This window comes from Gracilinanus agilis, chromosome 2 (assembly GCF_016433145.1).
Source record: "Gracilinanus agilis isolate LMUSP501 chromosome 2, AgileGrace, whole genome shotgun sequence".
Classification (NCBI taxonomy): Eukaryota; Metazoa; Chordata; class Mammalia; order Didelphimorphia; family Didelphidae; genus Gracilinanus; species Gracilinanus agilis.
The window spans coordinates 24,006,134-24,033,690 of NC_058131.1; the positions used below are offsets into that span (position 1 = coordinate 24,006,134).

General features: G+C 36.5%; 1 protein-coding gene across 1 annotated transcript in view; it reads right to left on the minus strand.

The window, feature by feature from the left end:
• CTNNA2 (catenin alpha 2) overlaps positions 1 to 27,557 on the minus strand; it is a 1,353,633-nt gene that overhangs the window by 22,385 nt on the left and 1,303,691 nt on the right. Inside the window, exon 17 of the mRNA XM_044659266.1 lies at positions 17,456 to 17,599. Within this exon, the coding sequence (XP_044515201.1) occupies positions 17,456 to 17,599 (144 nt within the window). The remainder of the gene's footprint in view (positions 1 to 17,455; positions 17,600 to 27,557) is intronic.

Genomic DNA, 27,557 nt, shown 5'->3' on the forward strand with positions numbered 1-27,557 from the left:
CCTTCTTCTTCTTCTTCTTCTTCTTCTTCTTCTTCTTCTTCTTCTTCTTCCTGTTTCTTCTTCCCCCCTTTCTTCATCTTCCTCTTTCTCCTCCTTCTATTCTGCCTCTTCCTCCTTGTCCTCCTTTCTCCTTGTCCTCCTTCCTCCTCCTCTTCTTCCTCCTCTTTTCTGGCTTCTGTTTCTTCTTCTTTTCCTTCTCAATCCCCTTTTCTGCCTCCTCCATCTTCTTTAACATCATCACCACTACACATAATGTGGCAATGCTTTAGTTCTGAATATAACCATTCCCAAATGCATATATTTCATATAGTTCTGAAAAATGACAGAAAGTATAAGAAACAAACAGTAGGGAAAGATGAATCTCTCCACTCTAAAAGAAAATTTGAGTTCATCTTTCATTATAAAATTGAAAGGAAGACTTGAAGAAACAGATATAATTAATCAAGGACTCACAAGAGGAATTCAAAATAATGCATGGTTTAGAGCAGTGATTTTAATTAAATTAATTTTAAATTTGAGCAATTGAGCCATAACATCTATTAATGGAATGCATTTGTCTGTCTCTTCTGAAATTCCTTTTGAGTATTTTAGAGCTGGATTCACCCTTCTGATTTTTTTTTAAATTTCCCTCCTTTCTCTTAATCTTTCCATAATGTCATTTTCATAACAAACCAACATCATAAAAGGTCCACTTTGGAATAGGATCTCAATGGTCACTTAGTCCAAAGCCTACCTGAATACCACTTGACTCTACAAAGTCCCCTGGCAGATGTTTATCCAGTTTACATTTCCAAATTTGGAATGAGCTGTCTTCGAAGGTAGCAGATTATGGGGATAAACAAGCAAACATTTTCCAAAAATGTCATGTGAATTCTTTTGGTGTCAAAGGATGGGTAAGGTGTTTTTTGAAATCCTCTCCAACACTGAAATTCTATAATTCATCTGAAGCCCTATGGTAAGTGGCAATCAATCACTTCCTGATTCATTTTGTATTCTTGAAGAGGGGTTAAGTGGCATGTTAGATAGAATATTTCTCCTGTAGCCAGGAAAACTCATCTTCCCCAGCTCAAATGTGGCCTCAGATACTTACTACCTATGTGACCCTGGACAAGTCACTTAACCCTGTTTGTCTTAGGTTCCTTATTTGCAAAACTAGAATGATGAAGAAATAACAAACTATTTAAGTATCTTTGGCCAAAAACAGATAGATGTGGTCACAAAGAATTAAACATGATTGAACAATAATAACAAGAATGAAACAAGAAACAAAAAACAAAATATATTAAGCACTGACTATATGTCAAACACTGTGCTAAGTACTTTACGTATATTATCTCATTTAATCCTCACAATCATTGAGAACTATCACTGTCCCCATTTTACAGTTGAGGAAACAAAGATAGAACTAAAGTGACTTGCCCAGAGTCACATAGATAGTAATTGAAGTCACATTTGAACTCAGGTCCTCCTGACTCGAGGTCCAGTGCTCTATCCAAGTCATCACCCAATTACTTAAAGTACTTTTGAGCAAGTAGAGCCATACCTGACACAAAAGTAACTGTATGAGTCTCTGGCAAGTCACTAGACTCCTTTAACCTATTTGCTCATTAGCAAAAGGAGAACAATTACACTTGTATTGTTTCCTTCAAAGTGTTGTGATTTTCAAATAAAATATTTTGGGAATTTTAAAGCTATATATATATATGTGTGTGTGTGTGTATGTATATATGTATATGTATATGTATATATATGTACACATATGTATATATTCAAATACTATATATATATGTACCTATAATTTAATAATGTGCATGTAATTTTTATCAGCTCAGTGGTATAGCAGACAAACATGGAATTTGGAATTATGAAGACCTGTGTTTGAATCTTGCCTCAGGAATTTACTAGCTATGTGACTCCAGGAAAATCATTTATCCTCTCTATCACAGTTTTTTTCATTTGTGAAAAAAGAATAATGATAGCACCTAACTCACTGGTTTATCAAGAGGTTCCAATTAGTTTATATACATAAGGATCTTTGCAAATCCTAAAGCACTATATAAACCCTATAACTGATATTTTTATCTTTATCTACTTCAGTTGTCACACAAAGAATTAATCTGTTATGCAAGAGGTATCAAAATATGTCCCACACTATTCCAGAGTGCAGAGCAAGACAGATTAAAATATAGTTAGGTAAATATCTAAAATAATAAATTAAAATGCAACAAAATACAGATAATGCTAATGTATGGTTTTTTAAATCAATATCTGATTGTGGCAATCTGATCTTTATGTATACTTTGTAATGCAGGATTTCTTGCATTTGCAATATTACCCTTGGCAATCCTGTCAGTTAGCAGAATGGAACTCTGTCCTGGCAGGTGCCATCCTAGGTGTTGACAGTTGGGCTGTGACTATATAAAGCCCTGCAAACCCAACTTTGGGTTCTGATTTACTCTACCTCACCCAGATCCCCAGCCACCTCTGACTTCCCCTTGGGAACCCCAGGAGATTGAAGAGAGGTGGGTTGTGGAACGAGGGCAGGACTTAGGTTAGAGTAGCCTAGTGGTTAGGGATATCCCTAAAACAACTCAACAACTTCATCTGTTTAGCTGGTGGATCAAATAACATCAGGCCAGTGTCAAGTCATCACTAGCTGAGAGCTGGTTCCCTCGGCCTGATCTTACCTTCTAGGTCCATTGCCAACACTTGCTAGTTGCCCCTAGCAACACACCTTTTTAAGACCTTGAACCCTCTTAAATCAGTTTTCCCTTTCCAGTTTAAAATAAATCCCTTAGCCTAAATCTATGAGTTCCTGTATTTCCTTCATCATCACCAAGGATAAAGAGACTGAGGAGAGGAGAGAATATTAAGAAGTTGAGTTTACTGAGTAGTGGAAGCTAAGCCTCCATTGTAACCAGGAAGTTGAGCCCCATTTTCTGCTGGGTTCTGCTCTCACCCAATAGGAAGGCAGTTACTTCAGCAGGGAGGGGCCACCCACTCAACACCTTAAAGGAGCCTAACTGTAGAGATTGACTGGGCACGACAGCTGAGGCTGCTCATCACTGATAGCTCTAAATCTCCTACTCGTTTAGTTACAGGATCCCAGGCCCCTAGTGACTCACATTTACCATCAGAATCACAATATCCATCACATTATTATCCATTACAATTTTGGTGGACATTTATACTTTGGTAACATTTTTAACTACATTTGATGACACTGCTTTAAACAATAGCATGGAACTATTATCATCAATGCAAGAATGCAGGACAACTCCAAGGGACTCATAAAGAAAAAAGGTTCTCTGCTGCCATGGAAGGAACCAATGGAGTTTTAATGCAGACTGAATCATGATATGATGAATATGTAAATATGTATTGTATGATAACACATATACAACATATATCATATTACCTGCCATCTTGGGGAAGGGGTAAGGGTGTGTGGAGAAAACACAGATTGAAAAATATCAAAAAATTATTATTTAAAATTGTATCAATATATAATATGGAAAATATGTAATTAATAAAAACAATACAGTGGACAAGCAAGAATCAACTCTGTTTGAAAATGCTAGTGTTATGTGTTTTCTTTCACTTATGTGAAGTATGGAGAGCATATACTTTATAATGCTAAAATCAAGATCCATTGGGATCCTTCTCTACTGCCATAGATCTCTTTAGTGACAGATTCTTATCTGATCACCTCTATAACTCTAAGAGTGGAGTCATTATTTCGCATGTCTCTGAATTGCAACTGATGGCTGCACTTGGTGAATGAACAAGATAGAACTGTACACTTCATATAGCTTTTCTTTATTGCCCTCCTTGTCATGCTTCCAGTTCCTGGACTCCACATTGTGCTGAAAATTAGAAATGCTTCCTCTTTGCACATGCAAATCCATGTTATTTAGAGAATCTCAGATATAGAAGGAACCTGAGAAGTCACAGGGTAAAGTTGAGAAGTAGAAGGGACCTCAGTACTCATAAGACATCATCCATCCCTCATCTGAATTCCTTGGTACAGCATATTTAATAAGTGTGATGAATATCAAGTTGGTCTAAATATGACACCTAAAGAGCTATATGAATCTGGGAGAGTCATTTCCTGGCACTCAGTTTAAAAATCAGCAAAATGCAAATAATCATACTGGTAGTACCTATTTCCAAATATTTTTTTAATCTCCATTGAAATGATATATTATAAATAGATTCCTCAAACACTTTTACTGACAGAGAACTCTGAGAGGACTTGCATTTAAAATCCACATAAGCTGAATGCCATCTTTGCCAATTTAGGCAAGTTAATTGATTTAATTTTTAATTTCTGTGAATCTCAGTTTCCTTCTCAATAAAATGAGAGTTTTGACTTGATGGCCATCAAGGTCCCTTCTTGTTCTAAATATTATGATCCCTTGAAGCAGCCTATATCATTTTTGAAAAGTTCTAATGACTAGAAAGTGTCCTTTTTCTTTTTTGAAGTATTTCTCAATTTGATTTTTTTATTAACTTTTTTCCATTTTTCTTTTTTTTTTTAATTCTCCCTTTTGGGGTTAAGCAAAATAAGTCTTTAGTCTCTTCCAAAGATAGTTCTTCAAAATTTAAAAAAAAAACTGTCATGTGCTCCATTCTCCTAGCCTTGCATATTTCAAATAAGTATGTATTAGTATTTTCAAGTACCTAGTAAATGTAAGGCAATGGGCAATGAGCAAGTCCCTAAGCCAGTGATGGTGAACATTTTAGAGTCTGAGTACTCAAAATGCAACTCTGGTGCCACATGTTAGCCACTCCCTTACCCTATAAAGGGAGGGAGGAAGCATTCCTATTGAGCTACTGGGAAGAAGGGTGGGTAATAGGTTCATATGTCCTAAAAATAAAAAGTGGGAGAAGAACAGCCCACTCTAGCACACATGCCATAGGTTCACCAACATGCCCTAGCCATATAAAAAAGAAACAAACCAAAAAAAAAAAAAGAAACAATTCCTACCCTCAAGGAGCTTTTATTTTATGGTAAGGGTGGATGAGAAGGAAAACATGTACATATGAAGTTAAACATGAACTATACACAAAATAAATATAGAATAATTTGAGGGGGAAGTGGAGACATAAAGAAAAACTCTCAGTACCTTCTAATATCTGATTAAGAGAACATAAAATGAAGCTGTAGGAGATAACAGGATTACTGATTTAGAGATAGCATTGATTCCCCTAACTGAAATCATTCATTTTATGACAAAACTGAGCTCCAATAACTTAAATTAACTTTTTAAAGTAAAAGGAAAGGCCAAAATCTGAGCCTAATTGTAGTTTTCCAAATTCCAATCTAGAGTTCTGTCTACTGAGTCTTGCTTTCTGTAGTGATGTTTAATCAAGCAGGTGTTGATGCCTGAGTGAAACCATGATTATATTCTGTGCTTTACCTTTCCTTATACTTTCATTCCCTCACACCCTTCCATTCACTTCAGAGTAAAAAAGAAATCCTATCTTTGCCCTGGCCAAGTAGCTTGTCACTGGGGATCTGTTATGTGCTATCATTGTTCTGTTCTGGCATTAGACTCAGGCAAAATGGCTATTTCCCTTCTGTTGTCCTAAGAAACTTAATTAGCTCAGAAAGAAAAGATCTCCAACCAGGGAGGGTGCTTCACCTGAGAGTCTGACATCAAATTGATTTGGAATGGATTTTCTCTACTCTTTCTCTAACAGGGCTGGATCCTACAGCTTCTAGATTGGTGGCCATTTTCTGATTTCATATTGCTGACACAAGTTGTCAAAAAAGGACTACAGGCAATGTCAGTGTCAGTGGGTGAGACAGAAGAGTCTATCACCAATTCAGCGCTGGGCAACATTCCAGAATTAGGTATGAAATCTTGACTAAAGAATGCTGAAGTGCTAACTTCTTAATTTGCTTCTGTTTTCTTTGCCAAGGAGAATGACATTAGGATGGGAAAGAGCACGAAAAAAATGAAAGAAACAAAAAGCAAACTGATTACAAGAAAATACTCAATATATAAATAATAAGATTTTAAGAAAGCATTGAGTTGAGTTTCTTTTCATGAGTGGACCCATTGAATCAGATCCTTGGGTCAAGAATTAGCATATGTGATTCCTGAGCCAATGACAGGGACATTTTATAGATCATGAGAGAAAGAAAATGCCACACAACTGGAAAAAGTAAGGGCTATTCGCCGTTCTTTTTTAAAGGTGTCATCCAATTTACTGATACTTCAAAAAGGGAATCAAATGCAGTCTATAAATAGTAATACTTTGATCTCTTAGAGAATCCCAGGATTTATTTTTAAGGAAATGGTTAGAAAAGGAAGAAGTGATGACAAAGAGCTTAGATCAGGATATAGTGAACTTTCTTTTTTTATAACATTATTAAGTTAGAAGATCAAGGGGAATATCTTCAATCTAGATTTCCTAGATTTGAGGGAAGCATTTGACATTCTCCTGAAAAAATATGGGGAGATGTGAATAATATGAGACTACAACTAATCAGATTTAGGATTTTTTACATGTTCTAACTTAAATAGTAGTCATTAATGGTTTATTACAAATTGCAAAGATATCTCCAATGGAAAGGACATTCCAAGGGGATATCTTAAGAATCTCAGTAAATCTAATAAAATGAAGTTTAAGAATGAGAGGCATGAAGATATTTGAACATGTTTTAAAAATAAAGTTATATTCATAAGTACAGTAAAGGGAAACAATGGTTTAGACAAGAGCCTATGAAAAAAGATATAAGGAATTTTAATAATTTATGAGTTCCATATATTTGTAGCATAGAACTTTAAAAAAAAGAAACATAGTGGGGTCTTGGTCTTCACTAAGACAGACATTCATTGGGTATAGTAATAAGGAACTAACAGTCCTGATTTACTCTGGCCTGGTTGGAACCTAACCGAAGCAGTGAGCTCAGTTTTGAAGATCATTGTTTTGGAAAGTCTTCAATAAATTGAAGAATACTTAAAAAAAGTAATCAGAATGCCAAATGGTCTTTAGTTCACTCCATGTAAGGATCAGCTGAAGGATTTGAGGATGGTTAATTTGGAGGAGACTGGAGAATAGAGTAGAGAAGAGTGGACAGGACAGCTTTTATCAAATATTTAAAGGGTTGTCCCTTGGAAGAGGGATTGGTCTTAGGCTCAGAAATCAGAAAAATGAATAAGTAGAAATAACAAGGAGGTAAAATTTGGCTTGTTTCAGGAAAGACACCCTTAAAATTAGATTGATCACTAAGTAGAATATTACACTCAGGAAAAAGTATATTCTTCCTAGAAGTCCCTAAGGCTGAGACCATTGGATTCTCGATAAGAGGTGGGTGAAACTGGATAGCCACTGAGATCCTTTCCTACTCAGAAAAGGCCTAATTCTATGGCTAGGTTTCAGGAATGGATATGAGGGAAGGCCTCTTCTTGACCAGGGTCATTGCTTATCCAAGCTCCAGGCTAACTGCATTAAAAGAATGATCTATAACCAAACCACAGAGACTCTATTCTATGAGCCTTACTTCTCTGTAAAATTGAAAATAACCCGAATCTGGGTTCAACAAAGAGCCTCTATGAAGCTTACAATGTTCCCTTACAAAAGAAGCTAAGGAAACATTAGAAACTCTCAATATCACAAATTCAAGGAACAGAAGAGCTTAAAAGGTCTGGACATCCTTAATGCCAAATTATACAGAAATGTTATCATAGACCACAGTCAAAGAAATCCCAGAATTTGTGAAATGGGTTGAGGAGGAGAAAAAAGGCAAAAAACAAAAAAACAAAAAAGCCAAAGACCTCATTTCCCTTTGTAAATGGTCTCAAAAATTGCCTTAAAATGGAAACTATTGGGGGCAGCTGGGTAGCTCAGTGAATTGAGAGTCAGGCCTAGAGACAAGAGGTCCTAGGTTCAAATCTGGCCTCAGACACTTCCCAGCTGTGTGACCCTGGGCAAGTCACTTGACCCCCATTGCCTACCCTTACCACTCTTCCACCTATAAGTCAATACACAGAAGTTAAGGGTTTAAAATAAAAAAATAGTTTAAAAAAATGGAAACTATTAAGCACTGAATTAAGCTGAAGATTAAAAAATTTTGGGAGGTGAATTTAATGTTTTGCTTAAAAATAGGCTAGCTGGTAAAAACACATTGATGATAAGATGAAATCAATATGAAGAATCATAGACCCACAGATTTAGAAAAAGATGAGGCCGCAAATCTATTTCAGGTCTTTTTCACAGGGGAAACTAAGGTCCCAACAGAGTAAGTGACTTGTTCAAAGTCATTTAGGGAATTAGAATAAGTGGTAGAATTTCAGCACTAGTCTCCCAATCCTTGAGCCCTTTCCATGCTTCCTCCCATACTGAGACAGCCCGATTTCATAGTAGATAAATCACTGGGCCTGGAATCAAGAAGACCTGAGTCCATGTGTGACTTCTGTCTTTACTAACATTGTAACTATTGGCAAATCATTTAACTTCTGCCTCAGTTTCCTTCACTATAAAATTGGGATCATACGAACTACCTCATAGGGTTATGAAAAACAAATTGCTTAGCACAGTGCCTGGAACATATTAGGTACTTAGTAAAGACATTCCTTTCCCCTTTTCCACATTCAACCTGCCCTTGGAGTCCCTACAAAATCAGCCTCAGACAAAGTTCCTTTGCCTTTCCTTTTATTGCAAAATTACAAGTTTCCCTCCCACATTCCATTTTTTAATGATTACTGGTTCATACTCTAATTCTTCTAGTTCTTCTTAACTATAGCTGTGTCTACTGAATTAAAAAGACATCCACAGGTGCTACTGTTCTTAACTGCCCCTTGAAAAACCCACTATTTCATTAAAAAAAAAGCCTCAACTCCTTGCTCACACTTTGCTCCGATATAAAATATCCCTCACCACTAATTTTCAGCCTCACACTTCCCAAGGAATATTTCAGGCAATAAGAAAGTCATTTTAAACCTGAAAAGTCACCTCGGCCGAAGTGTTACCCTTCTGGCAGGAGTCAGATCTGAAGATGCGATTTCTTTTTTTAAAGTGTGAAATGCCGATTACTTGACTCTTATTAAATGGAATGACTGATGCACTAAAAAGTACACTTTCTGGATAGACCCATCTAGGCTCCCCTCAAATATTGGAAAAGAACACTGAGCATTCCAGCTTTCCACTATTCCACCTAAATGCCTCTCATAGAGGCATTCGTTACCTGCCAGCAGCCTTAGAAAATTTAGTGGGGTATCTCTAAGCCAACGGTTAGGGCCCCACCAATTCTCAGCCCAGTTTGGTGAGATTGTCAGGGCCATAGTGGAAGGACTTACACTCCCTCCGCAGATGTCTACATGGACTTCACTCTCTGCATCCCCCAAGGATTCCTTTTCTTCCCTTTGCAGGGAATTCAATTGGGACTCTATTCTCCTATTTGGAGCTCAATGTTTCAGGAGAATAAACTCAACAGCTTGACACTGACTAATGATCAGTCAATGATCACACTACTAAAATATGGAAAGATCAGGGGCCCTATTCTTAAGAATCAGAAAAGTATAGTTATTTATGAAAAAAAAATGAAATAAGTGGGCTGCGGATTTTAAATTATGTTTAGCATCTCAGCCAAAACCAAAAGTAGAAGCCAAGATTCAGATTTCTCTTTTCCAAATTCATTGATTTCCAGTTTATGGCCTTTATGGAATTATTTAATCTCATCTATTCCAGGAATATTAGGTTGTTAAAAGGTTTTATAAAATCCTTTAAAATGTGAATGGTTATAAAATATAATTGTTGTTAATAAGAAATAAATAATTTAGATCCCTCATTAAAAAGCTATATGTTTTCATAAGGAAACTAGTCCTGTGATTTCAGCCACATGGATAAATCAGTGTTCAAACCTTCTCCATGGATGTAATAAAGCATTTTTGTGAAGAAAGCACTGGCTTTAGGGCTCACGGACCCAGGCACAAGTCATGGACATGTCACCAACTTCTTGAAGAAGTCTCTCAACTACTCTGGGCCAGAATTTCCTTTTCCTTAAAAGGATGATGTTGGACTAAATGAATTCTACAATTCCTTCTAGTTCAAATTCCTTTCACTTTGATCAGTGACCCATCTGTACTGAATAGTCTGGCAGAGCAGCTTGGGGTAGTGGAAAATGAACCCTCTGATATTATCCATCTGTTAGACTTAGAGAAAGTCCATTATCCTCCCTGGACTTACATTCCCTCCTCTGCAAAATGAAGATGAACAAGATGGACTCTGAGGTTCCTGCTAGGTCAAGGACTCAATGATCTCAAATGATGGGGTCACAAATTAAGAGCTAGAAGAGAACAAAGAGGCCATAAAGTCCCTTCCTTTTACACATGAGGAATCTGGGGTCCAGACAAGTCAAGGGTCTTCTCCAAGGTAACAAAGGAAGAGAATGGATTGTAATTCTGGTCTTGTGTTTCCAAATCACTATTCTTTTATATACTAACTCACTGCCTTTCAAGGAAAATGATGAGCTTCAAAACAGTATGGAATTCCATTTTTGGAAAGCATCAGCAACAACACTACTTTTTTTTTATTTTTTCCTTGCAAATATATATTACAGGAACTGTGGGTCAGAATTTCAGCCACTCACAAGACAATGTCATTGGTGCTTTGGAGTCAAAGGACCAAATCTAATATCCAGTTTCTGATACTTTCTGTATGACTTTGGGCAAGTCACAACCTCCCTAAGCGTCAGTTTCTTCATTATTAAAATGAGACAGCCTAGAGATCATCTGAATTTTCTTAAACCTCTTTTATTAAAAATTAAAGAATCCTCTTGAGAATTTAGAGTGAATATATTCTGGGTCCAAATCAAATGTCATTCATGAGCTTTGTGACCCTGGGTAAAACACTTAACCTTTTTCAGACTCAATCTCCTCATTTGGCTATAACAAATAAAAATTGGTCTACATAGCTCAGTGGATGGAAAGCCAGCCCTAGAATAAAAACATCTTGGGTTCAAATGTAACCTCAGCTGCTTCCTAGCTGTGTAAACTTGTATAGGTCACTTAACTCCCATGGCCTAGCCCTTATTGATCTTCTGCCCCCAAACCAACACATAGTATTGATTCTAAGAAAGTAAGTCTTTAAAAAAAGTAGCACTTTCCTCATAGGGTTATTATAAGAATCAACTTAAAGAATTTTTATAAATCTAGTGTTAATGACATCTTTACCATGTTCTGAATCTTAGTGCAGTTCTTGCACTAAAACTTTCGAGCTATCAAATGAGGATGGGGACGTGTGCATATCTTGTGTATGTGTTTGTGTAGCTAGCTAGAGTAGTGGACAGTGTTTGCTGGACTTGGTGTCAGGAAAAAATGAGTTCAGATTCCACCGTAAGGCACTTAGTATCTGTGGGACCATAAGCAAGTTCCTCAATGGTTCTTGGTCTCAGTTTCCTCATGAGGAAAATAGAGATAATGATGATGATGATGATGATGATGATGATGATGATGATGATGATGATGATGATAGTACCTGCCTCCCAGGCAAACCTTGACACACTATATATAACCTTGAAACACTATATAAATACTACTTATTATTATTATGCTTCCATATGTAGAAATAGTATACATATGTGCACATGTATAGAAATGTCAGTCAACATTTCCATTCTGTGATTAAAGTACATTTATATTAGATGTTAACTGATATTATTGATAGAAGTAGCTGTGTCTCAGGGTCTGGGGTCAGGAAGACCTGAGTTCAAATCTATCCTCAGATACTTACTAGCAGTGTGACCCTTGGCACATGACTTGACCTCTGATTACCTGACAAAAAGATCCCCTGGATTCACTCAAGAAGAAAATGGCAAATCACTCCAGTATCCTTGCCAAGCAAACCACATGGATAGCTATGGTCCATGGAGTCACCAAGAGTCAATATGACTGAATGATTGAGCAACAAAATATTATTGATAATTTTAAATCAGAAATTTTGATTAATTGTTGGTGTTATTATTGGTGATCTTGCTAATTGCTGAGTATTCATACTAATAAGTCAAAGGCAAGATTTCTCGTGTTCACATCAGAAAAGTTTGGGGCTCTTTAACTTGCATTCCATTTCAGAGTCTATGATCACATCACATACATTGTTTCAGCCCTCAGGAATTATCAGGCCTGGATGACAATAATGTTCCTGGGCTTCTCAGAATTATCTCGAGTTGCCTCTTGTCCGCATCAGGTGAGGAAGGAAATGTGAAATAGCCATATGTCCTGAAGCCATCTCTGAAAGAACTCATGAAATCTTCTATCCTTTAGAGGAACTGTCCAGATCAATGGGCCCAGATAGATTTTCAGAACCCAGACTGCCATTGGCCATGCACCACTCAACAGCTTAAAGGTGGCATGGTATCTCAGCTTCTGGCAAGAAAAGAGTGTGTTTTTATTTGCACAAACAAAAACAACTAAGGAAGAAAATGAAGGCACCTCATTCCTTCTTATCTTCCAGGCAGGAAAGCGTTCAAATGAAACCTAATATTTTCAGAAGCATCTTGGCAGGAGTTACGCTCCTCTGGGAGAAAAGGAAATTGCGGACTGAAGTAATGCCAGTATTAAAGCCAGGCTCGATTAAAATCATGTGGTTCTCAGTTCCTCCAAAGTCTCCTCTTCTCTGGATTTTAAAATCTATCCCCTCTTAATTGATCTGACATGATAATGGACATTGATTAATTCTAGTCTTGAAAGTTTGGGGGGAAGAAGAGAATCCCCTTCCTCATTCACCTCAAATCAGCAGACATTTATTTAATACTGGTATTGGGTGAGGGCTGGGGGGCCCAATTAAAAAATGGAAACAGACCTTGCACTTTAAAGAGCTTGCAATCTATTTTGAATAGATAGTGGGGTAGGGGTAGGGGAAAGTGCTTCAGAGGATAAATATGAGATGCACAGAACATCAATTTCCAATAATCCCAGGAGTGGACAGCGTAGAATACTACTTGCAGGAATTTACAACTAGGGATAAAGCATAGAGGTACAGTGAATACAATGCTGCCAGGTAGATGATATAGTCCATATTGTACTAGGTCTAGAATCAAAAGTCCTGAGTTCAAACCTTGCTTCAGACACTTAACTATGTAAAATCTGGGCAAGTCATTTAGCTTCTCAGGCTCCCTTTTCTCAGCTTTAAAATGGGGGTGAGATTATTATCTGCCTTACTGGGCTATTGTGAAGATATAAGGAGACTACATATGTAAAGTGCTTTTTCAAACCTTAAGATGCCAAATAAATACTATTCTTCATCATTATGGTTATTGTTATTATTGAATTCTGTGGTTTTGTGGCAGATAGGAGATACAGTGAGGAGCTGGACATGGGAGTCAGGAAGAACTGAGTTTGAACCCTCCCTTGGACATTGGACAACTTGGTGACTTCAGCATTGCAAGTCACAGTTCCAAGTCTCAGATTCTGCTTTTTTTTGTTTGTTTGTTCTGTTTTGGTTTTATAAAGTGAAGAGAATAATACTAACTTTCCAGGATTATTATGTGGATCAAGTAAAAGAATCCATGAAGAGCATTTTGTAAACTTCAAGGCAGCTAGGTGGCATAGCAGATAGAGTGCTATGTCTGGAGTCAGCAAGACTCAGCTTCTTGAGTTCAAATCTGGTCTCAGACACTTACTAGCTATGTAAACCTGAGGAAACCATTTCACCTTGTTCACCTCAGTTTCCTCATCTGCAAAATGAGATGGAGAAGTAACTGCCAAACCACTCCAGTATATTTGCCAAGAAAACTCAAATGAAGTCATGAAGAGTTAGGTGCCACTGAAAATGACTGATGAACAACAATAATTTAGAGGTGGGAGAAACATCAGAGAACATGGTCACTCCCTTAATTTTATACAAGAAGAAAGGGAAGCTTGGCGTGAAGTGATTTGCCTAAGATCTCATAATGATTTAGTGGAGCATGTTTAATGAAGGTGCCCTTCATAAACTAGACTTTCAGTCAATGTAGCAAGCCATTGTACTTGGCAGGAATGAACAGGGCAATGAGTTGTGACATCAGGTTTCTCTTGAATCTCCTTTTCTCTGGATTTTAAAATCTATTTCCACTTAATTGGTAGACAGGCTACTTTCAACAGGAAATCTAAGAAAGAGGGTGAGGTGGCTGCCTACTTTGGCAGTTTTTATGGAGAGAAAATAACTCTGGATATGCATAAAAGGCAAGTTGTATCTCCCAAAGGTTGTGATATTCATAAATGGGCAAAGGAGAAAGGAGAGGAAGGAAATATTTAGTTCTTTTTCATATTAGAATATAAATTCCTTGTAAGAGGGATTATTTAATTCTTTGTACTTGTATCCTTAACACTTGTATAGTACATGACCCTTAGTAGGTCCTTCACAAATAAGGGCTAGTTTATTTATAACGATTGAGCTCAGACCAGTGTCCAGTGATTTCCATAACAACTTCTTCTTCAGTTGTCCTTCGAATCACTGGCTCTTAAAAGAGAAATGGACACCCCTGTAATCCACACAATGTAAAGGAACAACTTCTTAGAAGCAGAAATGAGATCATGCACACACAGTGTAGGAAATGCATGCATGATGAAGGCATTCCATGGGCATAACGTCCCATTGCACCACAAAATTTTTCTTAACTCACAGAGTTCAAGATGGCCATGCCCCATGTGTTTATAAAACATAATTATTCCTTACCTGGTATCTGTATGAAGGATTGACAAGAACATGAGCAACTTGAGCTACAAGTGTACACTGGGCCTTCTGAGAGATTGGCACTTTTTCTACCTCAGAGCTTGGGGTTGTACCCTCAGGGAGGGAGAGAGGGCGAGGACTCTGTGCTTGGAGTCAAGGAGAGACTGTTGGGGGAGTGCCAGTCTTCCTATCACAAAGAGTAGCTTTGGGCATCTACATGTTGGGATAAAAGTGTCTCCAGGGCCATGATTTCCTGGAAAATGTGTCCCCAAAGATCCACCAATACACTGATGTACTTAGCCAAATACTTTCCCCAGTAGAGACATCGCTTGGGTTTTATAACTGAAGTGGGAATACTGACCTCAGTAGGCCTATATGAAAAGGTAGTTATGCCGCCATTTGAATGGAAGGAGAGTTCTGGTTGTGTTAACATGCCTCTCCCTCAGGTCTTTCTTCTTAGCACTTTGGCAATGATTACTTTGCCACGTTAAACAGCAAATTACTAACTTAAACAAGCAAAATACTTAGACACTTGGGATGTATAGTTAATCTCTCGAGGCTATGCTAACCGGGCGCTCCACAGTATCAGCACAGGGAACACCAATGGGCAATGAAGACAGTTACTTATTGATGGAGGAATGAGTATGGATACTAAAGAACAGAGAGAGGAAGCAGAAGCGTTGCCTGCTTGTTTGAAATTCTATTCAGGTGTTAACATCAAGGGAGTAAATGCTAGCTTGGCTGACTTCTGTGCAAATACAGTAAAATGTCCATATTTCAGATTTTGGTGCCTCCAGAATTTCTGACGATTCACAGTTTCTGGGCTGGGCTGGTTCTTTCTATTTACAGAAAGAATATGTTGAGCAAAGGGTAAGAAAGCGGTTTTCGGTTTATTTAAGAAGATTTCACACCACATTAGAAGCTCACAGTTTAATCGATGTACTAATTACACATAATGCTTACCTATGCATTTAATCAGGTACATTTGACTTGTATTTTGCAACTTTAAAAATATATTCCTTGTTAAGAAGAGTCATTATACTATTATATTATGATCTGAAAACACATGTATAATTTCTTTTCCAAAGAATACATATATAAACATTTTTCCAAAGAAATAAGTATTATTGAGTAGACGTATCATTTATATTTATATCACTGGAACTTAGGAAGGGTTCCTAAGCACTTAGTAGGTGTTTAAGATATACTTATTTATTAATTTTTACCATATCTTAGACTTGATTTAAACTATTCAGGACTCACTAGGGCCATACTAACTAGGCATAGATGAGACGTTTCTCTGGTGCTAATTTCATTTTGCAAGAAGATGGGAAAAGGAATGGAGCCAGGAGGCTTAGAGGGGGTTTCTTTTCGAATAGGAGAAGAATATTTTGAATCCTTTATTAGCCAGTGGAATTGGCCATACTTATGATTGGCCAAGATCTGATGTCCTGCTATTCCTATTTTAAAGCATTTTAGTTGGTGGGGATATCAACAGAGGTGCTACTTTGTAGCAGAGGTCAGTGGGTAGCATGGAAGAGAAGAAGACTAGGCAAGGAAAGCTATTCATCCAGGAAAAAATGAATTTCTTTCATATAAGTTATTGACAATATCCTTTACCTCACTCAGCCTTTCGGCCAATGGCATGATAGAATCTATGATGTTGGGATGGGAGATTTGGCATCCATTTGTGAAAGTTATTTCCATTCCTTCACATCTAGCTAGAGTCTACACTGCCAACCAATCACTGGTGAAGGTTCAAGGCACTAACTTAAGTGTAGATAATCCCTTGTTTCCATTCTTTGTATTTCAAAAGGGATAGAGTTTTTGCAACCCTGTCCCAAGAGTTCTTCCCCAGTGATGGAGGCTCTTGTTTTATGGTAAAGAATCCTGTTCTACCCTTTTAATTTAGAAATATTGAAATCTCTACAAATTGTAATATGGACCCAAGAGAGAGAACAAAGATGAGAAAGAAGAGTGTGATCTTCACAGTTTAGTTTTTTTCTTTCTAAATGCTGAAGAACATATAAAAGACCCGTCAATAAAACCATAACTACCAAATGAGAAATAATAATAGCAATAAAACAACAAATAGTGCTACATTTTTGGACTGATATTAACATATGAAACAATTCTGCTTAAAAAATGTCAGTACCTTGACATGTCCAAGAAAAGAACGACTAATTATGTAGAAACATCCAGAAATAGCTCTACCCTTTACCCCAATCTATGAGGAACAGAGCTACACATTAAGCTTTGAATTTCAAAATGTTCATTTGTCTCAGAATCATCTTTGTGTGTGTTTACTTTTGCTTTGTTTTCAGCCTCATCATATTAGAATTCATCTACTTTTCTGGCAAAGGTTGTAGACTGAATCTTTTGGCAGGCAACTTCCTACAATAAAGCCACCCAAGAAATCTCAAGAATAATGAAGAAAATATTCTCCTAGCCCTCCAGTTTTGCCATAAGTTACTGAGGCAACTAATGAATGAATTCATCACTCTTAGTTATGAGGTGCCTTTCAGGCCCCACTGGACTCATAGCTCAACTGGTATGGCCATCATCCAGGCCTGGCTAAGATTTGTACATCAGGAATACCATTAACAATTGGATTATGTTAGAAGAACTGTTGATCACAACAAGGAAACAAGAGGAAAGTCTCTTACCGCCCAATATTGGCCAATGGTATCATGGCCCTGAATAGACTCACCCACACCCCCCTGAAACCCCCTCCCTGCCTTTGTGACTAGGGTTATTAATGAGAGAAAGATTAGAAAGTGAAATTACTCACCATGGAAGAATCACTGCTTCCACTCCCGAGCAGAGCTCCCTCAGCACAGGTTGGTAGGTGGGTAGAAAGTTGACTAGCCCTGCCCCCATCTATGACATCACAATCTACCTCATAAAAGGTAGTGAAAGTGTTCTGAACTCCTGTCTGATTTCCGAGAGATACAGAAAAGAGAGAGTGAGAGAGAGAGCAAGAGAAAAACCATACCCTAGTTTGGGAGAGGGAGAGGGAGGGGAAGGGAAGGGTGGAAAAGGGCTTTGGAAGAGGATTGTAGAGGGAAGAGCTAGAGGGAGGAATTTTGTTACAAGAGAGTTAAGTTCTGTAAGAGACATAGGGAATCTTTATATAAAGATATCTTGTGATTTGAACTCCACTTCCTGGCTGTTGTTGAGCCTCGATATCCACCATCTAGAAGGAGAATGAAGAAGCATTGTGCCTTGTAAGGCACACCAAGGGGTAGGTGGTGGAGTACTGGGGTGGAAAGTCCTAATTAAAGTTCTGAAGATCACCAAGAAAGAAAGCATGGGCCATAGCTCTTAAAGCCTGGAACAAGAAGCTTGGAATTTTAGATGCTCATCTTAGAAGTTCCACTGCCCTGCTGTGTGACCTTCAGCAATTTGTTCAGCCTCTGCATGCCCAGCTATGAAATGGGGTCAAAAGAATACTCACCTCTTTCATAGAAATCAATGATGCTTTAATTCATTCATTGTTGCTAGTGTAATTTCAGTTACACTTCTTTTTATTTTATTTTTTTGAACCTCAGAGTATGTGAAGGGCACAGAATGTTAAAAATCAATAATGCCCATAAGTCATTTTAAGACAGTTCTTCCAAATGTCCCATGCACTGCAAAACAACACTGACAGTGTTGACAAGAATTTATCATGTGAGTCTACATGTATGTGTTGTCAAAGATGGGTTAGTCTTAATGCAGGGTTCTCCCTTAGTCTTAGTGCAATTTAAGTTTGAATAAGCTTGCTACATAATTCTAATTAAATAAATTTAATAATATTATTAAAACCTAAATATCACTAAGACTTTGGGGCAATCTGTATATTTTTAGGAAAACATGAAGAAGACTATGTGCAAAACAATAGAAAAATCAAATGTGATGGCAAGATTTTTGGTATTATATATGGGGGATTAACTTGATGAGGCCCAAGGAATCACACTGACCCATTTGCCTTTGTCAGAACTGGTTTAGCAGTATCATATCACCACAACCTTTATAAGAACTCCATGTCCAATCCTTAAGGGAAATGAAATAGAACTGTAGAGTACTATGGTATGATCTGGGGAGGAGCACTACAAGAAGTCAAACCAATACTTTATTGGAGAGCCATTTTGGCAAAAAAGAAAAATAAAATGAGTTATTTGAAGGTTTCAAAATATGTCCATTCTGACAATGGACAAGGTCCAGGGCCCGAGATTATTCAAATGAAAGGCAATCATAACTATCCACCAGGAAAGCCTTTAAAAGCTCCCCATTGAAATAATAGTTTACTATGCATAGAGAATTCCAATTATGATTTGTGGGTCATGGGGCAATGGAATGGAGTTCAGGATGGACAGTTCCCTAGATTCAGAGTTCTCCCTTGAGGTGAAAGCCAATACATATTCTGTGACCAGGTTCTATTAGTTCTAATTTATTAATATACAAGTAGTTTTAAAATATAGCTTTCTGAAATACAGGAATATATGGACAAGGAGAGAACTCAGTTTTAAATATCTAAAAGCACTAGATCCTTAACATCTTTTGGTTTGGCAACAATATCCTCTTTTCTCAGTTAAAGAAAAAGGGTGTTGGGTTATTTGCAGGTTGACCGATAAATGGGACAGTCATTTATCTTTGGTAAATAAAATGTCTCCCAGATAGAATGTTTACTTTTATTTATACAGACCCTTCTGTGTGTGCCTTTTTTTAGTTAAAGCAAAAATTTCTGTTCTAGGCAGGCCCCCGGGATGTGCCAGGGTGTTTAAAATACTTTCTTCCATTTAACTTCCAATTTAAAAGTATTGCAAATGTATTTAAAGATTTTCTTTTCCACTTTAAGTAAGGTAACATGAATGTATCACATTACCTAAAATGGATTTCAAGTTTTGTTTGTTCTTTGCTAACAACAATCTAGTTGAATTCTTGAAAAATGACTTCAGGACCCCAATGCAAAACTAGGCTGCATCAAAAAGATACCTAGTGGTGAACTGTGCTGGATTTTTGGGTGGAGTGTTGAATTAGATATGATTGTGTGTGAAATTTGCAATGATGCCTCTAGTCGTGTTAGAAACCACTTTGTTAAATTTCTTTTTCCTCCTGGAACATTTTGACAGAATACGATTACATCTGTTTCTTTCTATGATGTAATATCCCAGAGTCACCTAGCTATGGGCTAATCTTGATTCCACTTCTCAGTGCCCTGTTTCCATCTCAGCACGGGGGATATTCAATGAACTTGAATGAACAAATTGCATTCCTTGTGGAGCTATGAATTAGAAGGACCACGGAGATTCCAAGTGTTCAGTGAAAAGATCATATCTTGATGGTTACATATCAAACATCGGTTTGGGAGTTATTGGTTTTTGGTCTTCAAAATAGAAAAAGAGATGGGGAAGGAGAAGTCAAGAAGGAGATTTTAATATGGCTTTTGAGAATAAGTTAGATGGTACCATTTCTCTGATATGATTTTTGTTTGTTTCAGAAGAACCCTTCAAAGATGTATTTAAAGGCTGGTTAATTATGCATATGATAATTAGGATGTTTTTTTTTTCTGAATGTGACCTATTACATTACAGTCAACATTCCATTGGTCAAAAGAGTTCCTGTTGAATAAATAACAAAGCAAACACTGATTGGTTTTGATAGCAGCAAATTTAAAGTGTAAGCCTCCCAGAGGGAAGTGATGGTGTTTATTTCTTTTTATGGAGGAGCTCACATTTTGATAAGGTTTAAAGATGGGAAAACTCAATTAATAGTCTTCAGTGATGATGCTGGGTAGAAATTCTCTGAGATTCTCTAGCCCACTCCTCTTTCCTTATCCATTCAAGTACATTGTAACATAAACCCAAAAGAGACATTCTGTACTACTTAGTAAGAATAAGATAGATTTGGGGGCAAGATATTGACAGAAATAAGAGTATTCAGAGAAGAGAGGTAAAATGAGATGCTAGAAATATTGATGAAATCAAAAAAGTGAAAAAAATTAAGAATTATTTGGCTTCAAGAAATTCTGATAAGGATGGACATATTGGAAGGTTATGTTTATAGATCATCAAAGAAAGGATGGTTCAATGTAGACTCAGACAATGCAGTATGATAGAATGAAAACAAATATCAAAGAATTTGTGAGTTAGAAGGGACCTCAGTGGCCATCTAGATCATACAGCAAGAAACATGTCCCATTTATTAGGTCCATAAAAATGAGAATGGTGCCTTTTCTAAGGGTTGGGATAAAAAAATCATAACATATGAATCATTTAAATCAGACTGAAAGAATATTTCAAAATAGCCTGTAGGGTCCAAGAAACTAAGGAAACTTTAAACTCAAGGAGATATCCATCAGTAGACATATGGCTATCCAAGGCAAAGAATACTTTGAAATAGAAATAACACAGAATATATACACTTTGAGTGAGGCATATGACAGAGAAAAATCTATTTTTCTTTTACTGAGAAACAACTTGGGGAAATGTTATAATTCTGATATATTTTTTGTCATGTAATGATATAAGTGAAATGAATCAGACAGAATTCTAGCCAAAAAGACTAAATATTATTCCATGGAAGGTTGTGATTAGGGGCTTTGCATTGGGAATACAAAGCTGAAATTAATCTTGTTCAAAACCCCAGATACTCCTTTCCTTAGGGTGGCAGTGATCTCTTGCTTATGAAAAGACTAAAGTCAAAAGATGAGCAAATCCAGAAGTGAACACAAAATCCCAGCTCAGAAGCATTACAGGTGCAACTAAATTCCCTTTATTTTCAACTGAGCCAGAAGAAAAAGAAAGTAGACATACACAAGACCCACAATCTATTCAGCCAATAAGTTAATACCTTTCTTTTCCAAATTGTTAAAATTATATGAAATGTTGAGTCTTCTGGTTCATTTCCATTCTCTTCCTTAGGCTACAATCTGCAAATGACTACTAAAATTTCCCAAAGTTGGAGAGGTAAGAAAGAAAACTTACATAACCCTCATCTAAATAATGAAATACAGAATCTGTTTGACTTCAGTAGACACATCTGATTGGTTTAGGAAATGAGAAAGGAAAAGAACCAATTTCACAATTTTTAAAATGAGAAAATAATTAAATGAATGTTATTGTTTTTCAACAGTAACTTCCTTTATGTGCAAAAAAAAGGGATAATCACATTTGGATTTGTTCACCTTCACCCAAAGTACTAGTTTTAAAAAAGAAAAATCTCTTACATTTTTCAAGGGGCCACATACCTATAAAATATCACACTGAGGAAAATATTTTAGGAAGCAAACAAAGTTATTATTATACACATATTATTTTGGAATGATAATGCCTCTGTAACATTATGTATATATTTTATAATACATAAATGCTATAAAATCATATAAATGCCTACTCTCATTTTTTTCAAATTAATTCTTCCTATTATTATCTTCCATTTCCATACGGACCCCTATAATTCATGATTTTATTACTCTTTACCTGGATTATTCTAAAAGGTCTCAAATGCTCTCCCAAACTAAACAAAGAAACTCCCATTTATACCACAAAACTGTCAAGCTTGTATTCTTAAAACTTAGTCTAATCACGTTACTCTCCTGCTCAAGAAGTTCAATGGCTCCCAATTGTTTATAAGAGAAAAAATCCAATTTCTCTTTTGGACTTAAAGAACTTTGCAATCTGGCCTTTTACAATCTGTCTCTAGAATACCCTTCCTGATTTATTCCACATTACTTAAATTAACACATTCTTGATTCCAACAAAAGTAGTCAGTTTGCTATTCCTGGTATAAAACATTCCATCTTCTATATCCCAATTTACCCAGTCTGTGTTTCCTGTCTGCAATGTTATCCCTTCTCAACTCTGTATCAAAGTCTTCCTAACAGACTTTAAAGCTGGTTCAAGTGCTACCTGAAACACTAGACCTTTCTTGATCTCTTCTGTTATGAAAATCTCTCTGTCTCTCTCTCTTTCTCTCTGTCTCTCTCTCTCTCTCTGTCTCTTTCTCTGTCTCTCACTCTCTCTCTCTCTCTCACACACACACACACACACATATACACACTTTTGAAATAATTTGTATATTTATATATTCCATCATCTATTTATAATATAAACATATTTACATAAAGATAAACCCATATTACATATATATGCACATGTATATATGAATATATCTGTATTTATACTTAATATATATTTGCTTATATGTCCAACCTTGAAAAAATAAAGCTATCCAATTCCCATGGCTTCGTTATTAGTTGTCTATCAATCATCTACCAATGAAAACAAAGATATTATCTGAGAATTGAGATCTGCCTCCTCCCACCAAAAAAAAAAATGAGCCTATAATGATGGCCTGAGAAGGTTTTGGTAGGAATTTTGATGTTTGGGCCCAGAAGGCCATGCTTCTCTGACATCATGATGCAGAGAGAGTTCCACAATTTATACAGGTTGACTCTGGCCTCCTGGAACATGGGCAACATATTACACCTGAATCCCTTAAACCCTGGGGAAATCCACAATTAATAGTATACAGCCATCACAACCAGTAGACTTGGCTTACAGGTCCATATATGTGAATAAGGAGCTGTGTGGTTTTAAGCTTCAGTTTTCTTCTCAGTAGTGCAAAGGGTTATCTAGATTATGTTTAATCATCTTTCTTGCTTTGACATTCTATGATTCCGTGCTGGACAGAGATAGTTGTTTGACTTCCTCTTCTCAGCATTCCACATTCACCAACTCAATTCTCTGAATAAATAAGCTAGACATTGCAATGGTGGAGAAAAAAGCAAAAGCGAAAGCAACCACCACAACAAAAATAAGAGTGTTTCCCCCTTTGTCAATGATTATCTAGATGACCTCAGTATAGAAAGTCACTTTGCTTCTCTACCCCTCAATATCTCTAAAATGAAAATCTTTAAACAAGGGAGTGGCATATCCCCTCCAACTTGTCTCTTATTTAACTACAGTGATTTGAAATATTCAATTGATAAGTTAATTTAGTTCTTTTCTTTCTTTTAAAAGCATATTAAAAAGTTATTTGACTGAATTGATCAACTTTCTTGGATCAGAGAGATCCAACCATAGCTGGGAACAAGCAAATAACAAACTACTGTTTATTCATGATCTAATTGTAATGCCTGGGTTAATTTCCTCTAGGTAGAAAAATAAAATGACAACATGGTAACTGCAGCAATGCAATCTGGGTTGTTTGCCAGGACACAGAATTTGAAGAGTGCTGACAGCATTTGGGGGGGGGGGGTTGGGAGTATAGAAATAACAAGGTTTAATATCTAATTATTAAAAACAATTAATTATTAATTAAAATAAAATTAATTAAAAATAAGAATAAATATTAAATTAATAATATAAAATTAATTAAAATAGGAATCCATTCCCAATGGTTAGCTCCCTCCTTTCCAGGACAATACTTCAGATTTGCAAGCCTAATATAGAATTGTATCCTTGCCCCTCATGGAAGCACTTGCCCTCTGTATAAAAATTGCCAGTTACTTTTCTGTAGTAGCAGTTTAAATTGTGAAATATAAATGATATTCCTTCAGTAGAAACTGTCTTCTACAATTTCTGGTTTCCAAATATGCTTTGTTTGGTTTTCTCTTTATCATTCCTATAGAAATCTCTCTTCCCACATCACATCCCACAGAGAGAGATATCATGTGCTTTAAAATTTAATTTACTCCTATTGGGGGAAAAATGGAACCAACCATTATTCTGGCTAGATATATGCATAGCTGATATTCTCAGAGGGATTAAGCCACTCTGAAGGTAGCACTTTGATGCTGGTCAACTACTTGCACTGGGGAATTGTGCTGTTTTTTGTTTGTTTGATCTACAAAATCTGAGAGTGATACTATATCTGCAATTGTTGATTTTCTCTGAGGACTTTCAGTCCACTCCTCTCCACTACTGTGGCTGTCCTCTGCAATTGCTTCTCTCCAAAATGTGGGAAATGATTTTACTTTACCTAGCATTAGTAAGAAATGTTTGAGATGGCACAATCATAGAAGTGGTGATAGTGCCTAGTAATCAAAAGTGTGTATACCTTAAAGCAGAAAGACATCTGCAATAAGAGTAAGGGAGCTTCCATTCCTATCCTTATTCTGCCACTGATTAGTTGTATAATATACATTATATATTTATACATCCATATTGTATATGTATTTATATACATACATATATAATATGCATAATATCTATTTAGCCCCTTCTGTACTCTGGGCCTCAGTTACCTATTCTGTAAAATGAGAGAGCTAGGTCCAATGATTTTTCTCCACTTTCACATTCTGTGATAGATTTTAGCAATATTTTCACACAACTTTCTATATTCCATTGAATTAAAAATTGAATGAAAAAATATTTTAAAAAATTAAAAATCTAGGCCTATGATATTATGTGTCAGATTATACATACATAAACTTACTAGCCTCCAAAAGAGGTCATAGGTATTGTAAGTGGAGAGAGAGAGATCTTTTAGCCCTGATACCTCATTGTACAGATGAAGAAACTAAGGAATTGAAATGGAGTGGATCTTATTAAGAACATAGAGAAAAGAGCAATAGGAAGAGGAACAAAAATAAAAGAAGGAACTAAATAGAGAAGAAAAGGTAATTTACAAAAATGGAATCTTTAGCTTTCTTGAAAGTATAGCTCAGGTGCCTTCTCCTATGTGAAGATTTTTTCCTTGTACCTAATGTGTTATTTAAAATCACTTGGGATACTTGGAACTACATTTCTTGTGATTCCCAATGGGTTTCCTGTTTTGGATTACGTATTCAAGGTGAGGTACTGTTTTAAATAGGGGGAAGTGACTTTGAACTTCCTCTTTAGCTACTGGGCGCGGGAAAAGTAAAATGGCTGAGGTGGGAGTTTGAATAATTACAGGCCCGTGGTCTAATGATTTTTATCTCTATCAGCATGGCTTTTATTAAAATACTATTCTCCCTTTTAATACCAGCCTTCATCATTTTTAATAACAACAGTTTGGCGACCACGAACTAAAAAAAATTTTCCTTTTCTCAAGTAAAAATTAGTAATTTATCTGATTCAGCCCTCTCCAGAACTGTGGAAAATCCTTAAAGATAACAATGTGTTGTTTTTCATTGTGTCTATTTCCAAATTTTATAGCACAATACTCTTCATACATGGTAAAGACTCAAAATACTTGTTGGTTGGATCCAATTGGAATGAAGTGAATCTAGGCCCTTATTTGATAATTGGGGAAAATTGCCACCTTTGAGCAGTAACTTATACTTTTACTATTCAAAGGAACTACTGTAACTTTGAAACTTTCACCCATGGGACAGTGAGGTAGCACAGTGGATAGAGCAACAGACCTGGAGATGAAAAGACTTGGGATCAAATTTGGCCTTGTGATAATGAGATTAAATCTACCTTGCCCATTCTCAAATCTAATCACCAAAAGTGTAAACAACCCCACTTAACTCACAAGTTGGGAGGTCTGTGACCCACATATGTGAGTGATGAATCAGAATTTTCTGACTGCCTCCTGGGAAGGCCTAAGAAAAGCATCTGTTGTGATTGGACACATAAACTAGGAGGAAGGCACAGGAAGTGACACAAAAGAAGCCCCTTAAAAAGAGAGTTCAGTGAGAGAACTCTTCTTGCTCATATCTTGGACCTAAAGGAGCTCTTATTGTTCATTGCTTGGATGTGGAGGAGCTCTGACTGGGAACATGAGACCTTGGTGAGACTGTTCTTAAATCTTTCCCTTAGAACTACATGTGCTAAGTGAAAAAGGTTGAATATCTAAGCCTCCAGAGGGGTCCTTGATTGGGAGAAACCATAGTGGCTAAAACCCTTGCTAATTGACTTTTAGGCTCTCTTGTTGGGCCTCTGGAGCCCTGCTGGAGTAAAGCCCAGACTTGAATACAAATCTAGTTCATTAAGTTAGCTTACTCTACCCTCTTCTCATCTCCATACTTCCACTCTCTTTTTTGTAAATAAATTACTAAAATAATTTTAGGAATTGGTATTTATTCAGTTCCTTGGTGATCACATCTTTAAATATTAATATATCCAATCAAAAAAACCCTTTTCTCTTTTACAGCCTCAAACACACCTGAGTAGTGTGACCCTAGGTAAGTCAATCCCAATTGCCCAGCCTTTGCTGTTCTTGTGTCTTAGATTTCATATCCAGCCTTCAGAAGTGTGTAAATAGAAATTTGATACACCTGAACTACTTTTACCCAGCATCCTTTTAAGTTACATCCTCATTTGGTGTCCAGATATTTTGGGAAATAAATTTGCTGAAAACCCTGCCATCAGGGGGCTCTCTGCTCTGATGGTTCTGGTATCTCTCTGAGGTGTGTGGTCAGGGAAGCTTTTTTCTTTACTGAGGTTATTTTTCCCTTTGCTTCAAGTTATTATTATTAAATCTTATAAAAATAATACTTGGAGTATTTGGATATTCATTTTTCATCTTACAGAAGGTAAAGGTGAAAACAAAACAAAACAAAAAACAACTTCCACCCATAAAAATATATATTTCAGAGACAATTTAAGACTGTCTATTCATAGATCATAGGTTTTAATGCTGGAATGGTACTTAAAGGGAATCTCTTTAACACCTTGTTTATACAAATAAATGAAGCCCAGAAAGCTTGACAGGCTTCCCTAAGATCTCTTAGTGAGTAAGAGATTGCAGATTCAAGCTGAGCTCTTTTAATTACATATTTACTACTCTTGCCAGGATATAGATCTGCTTCTTTGTCACATGGCTACATTTACAAATACAGAAGAGTAAATCTCTGAGAACTTTCATAATCTGCTCCAGTTCATAGCTAAGTCCTTTGTCCAATAGAAAAGTCTACCTCAATAAAAAAAAATCTAATGGAGAGTGAATTCTTCAGGGAGGTATGTGCTTTAATATTG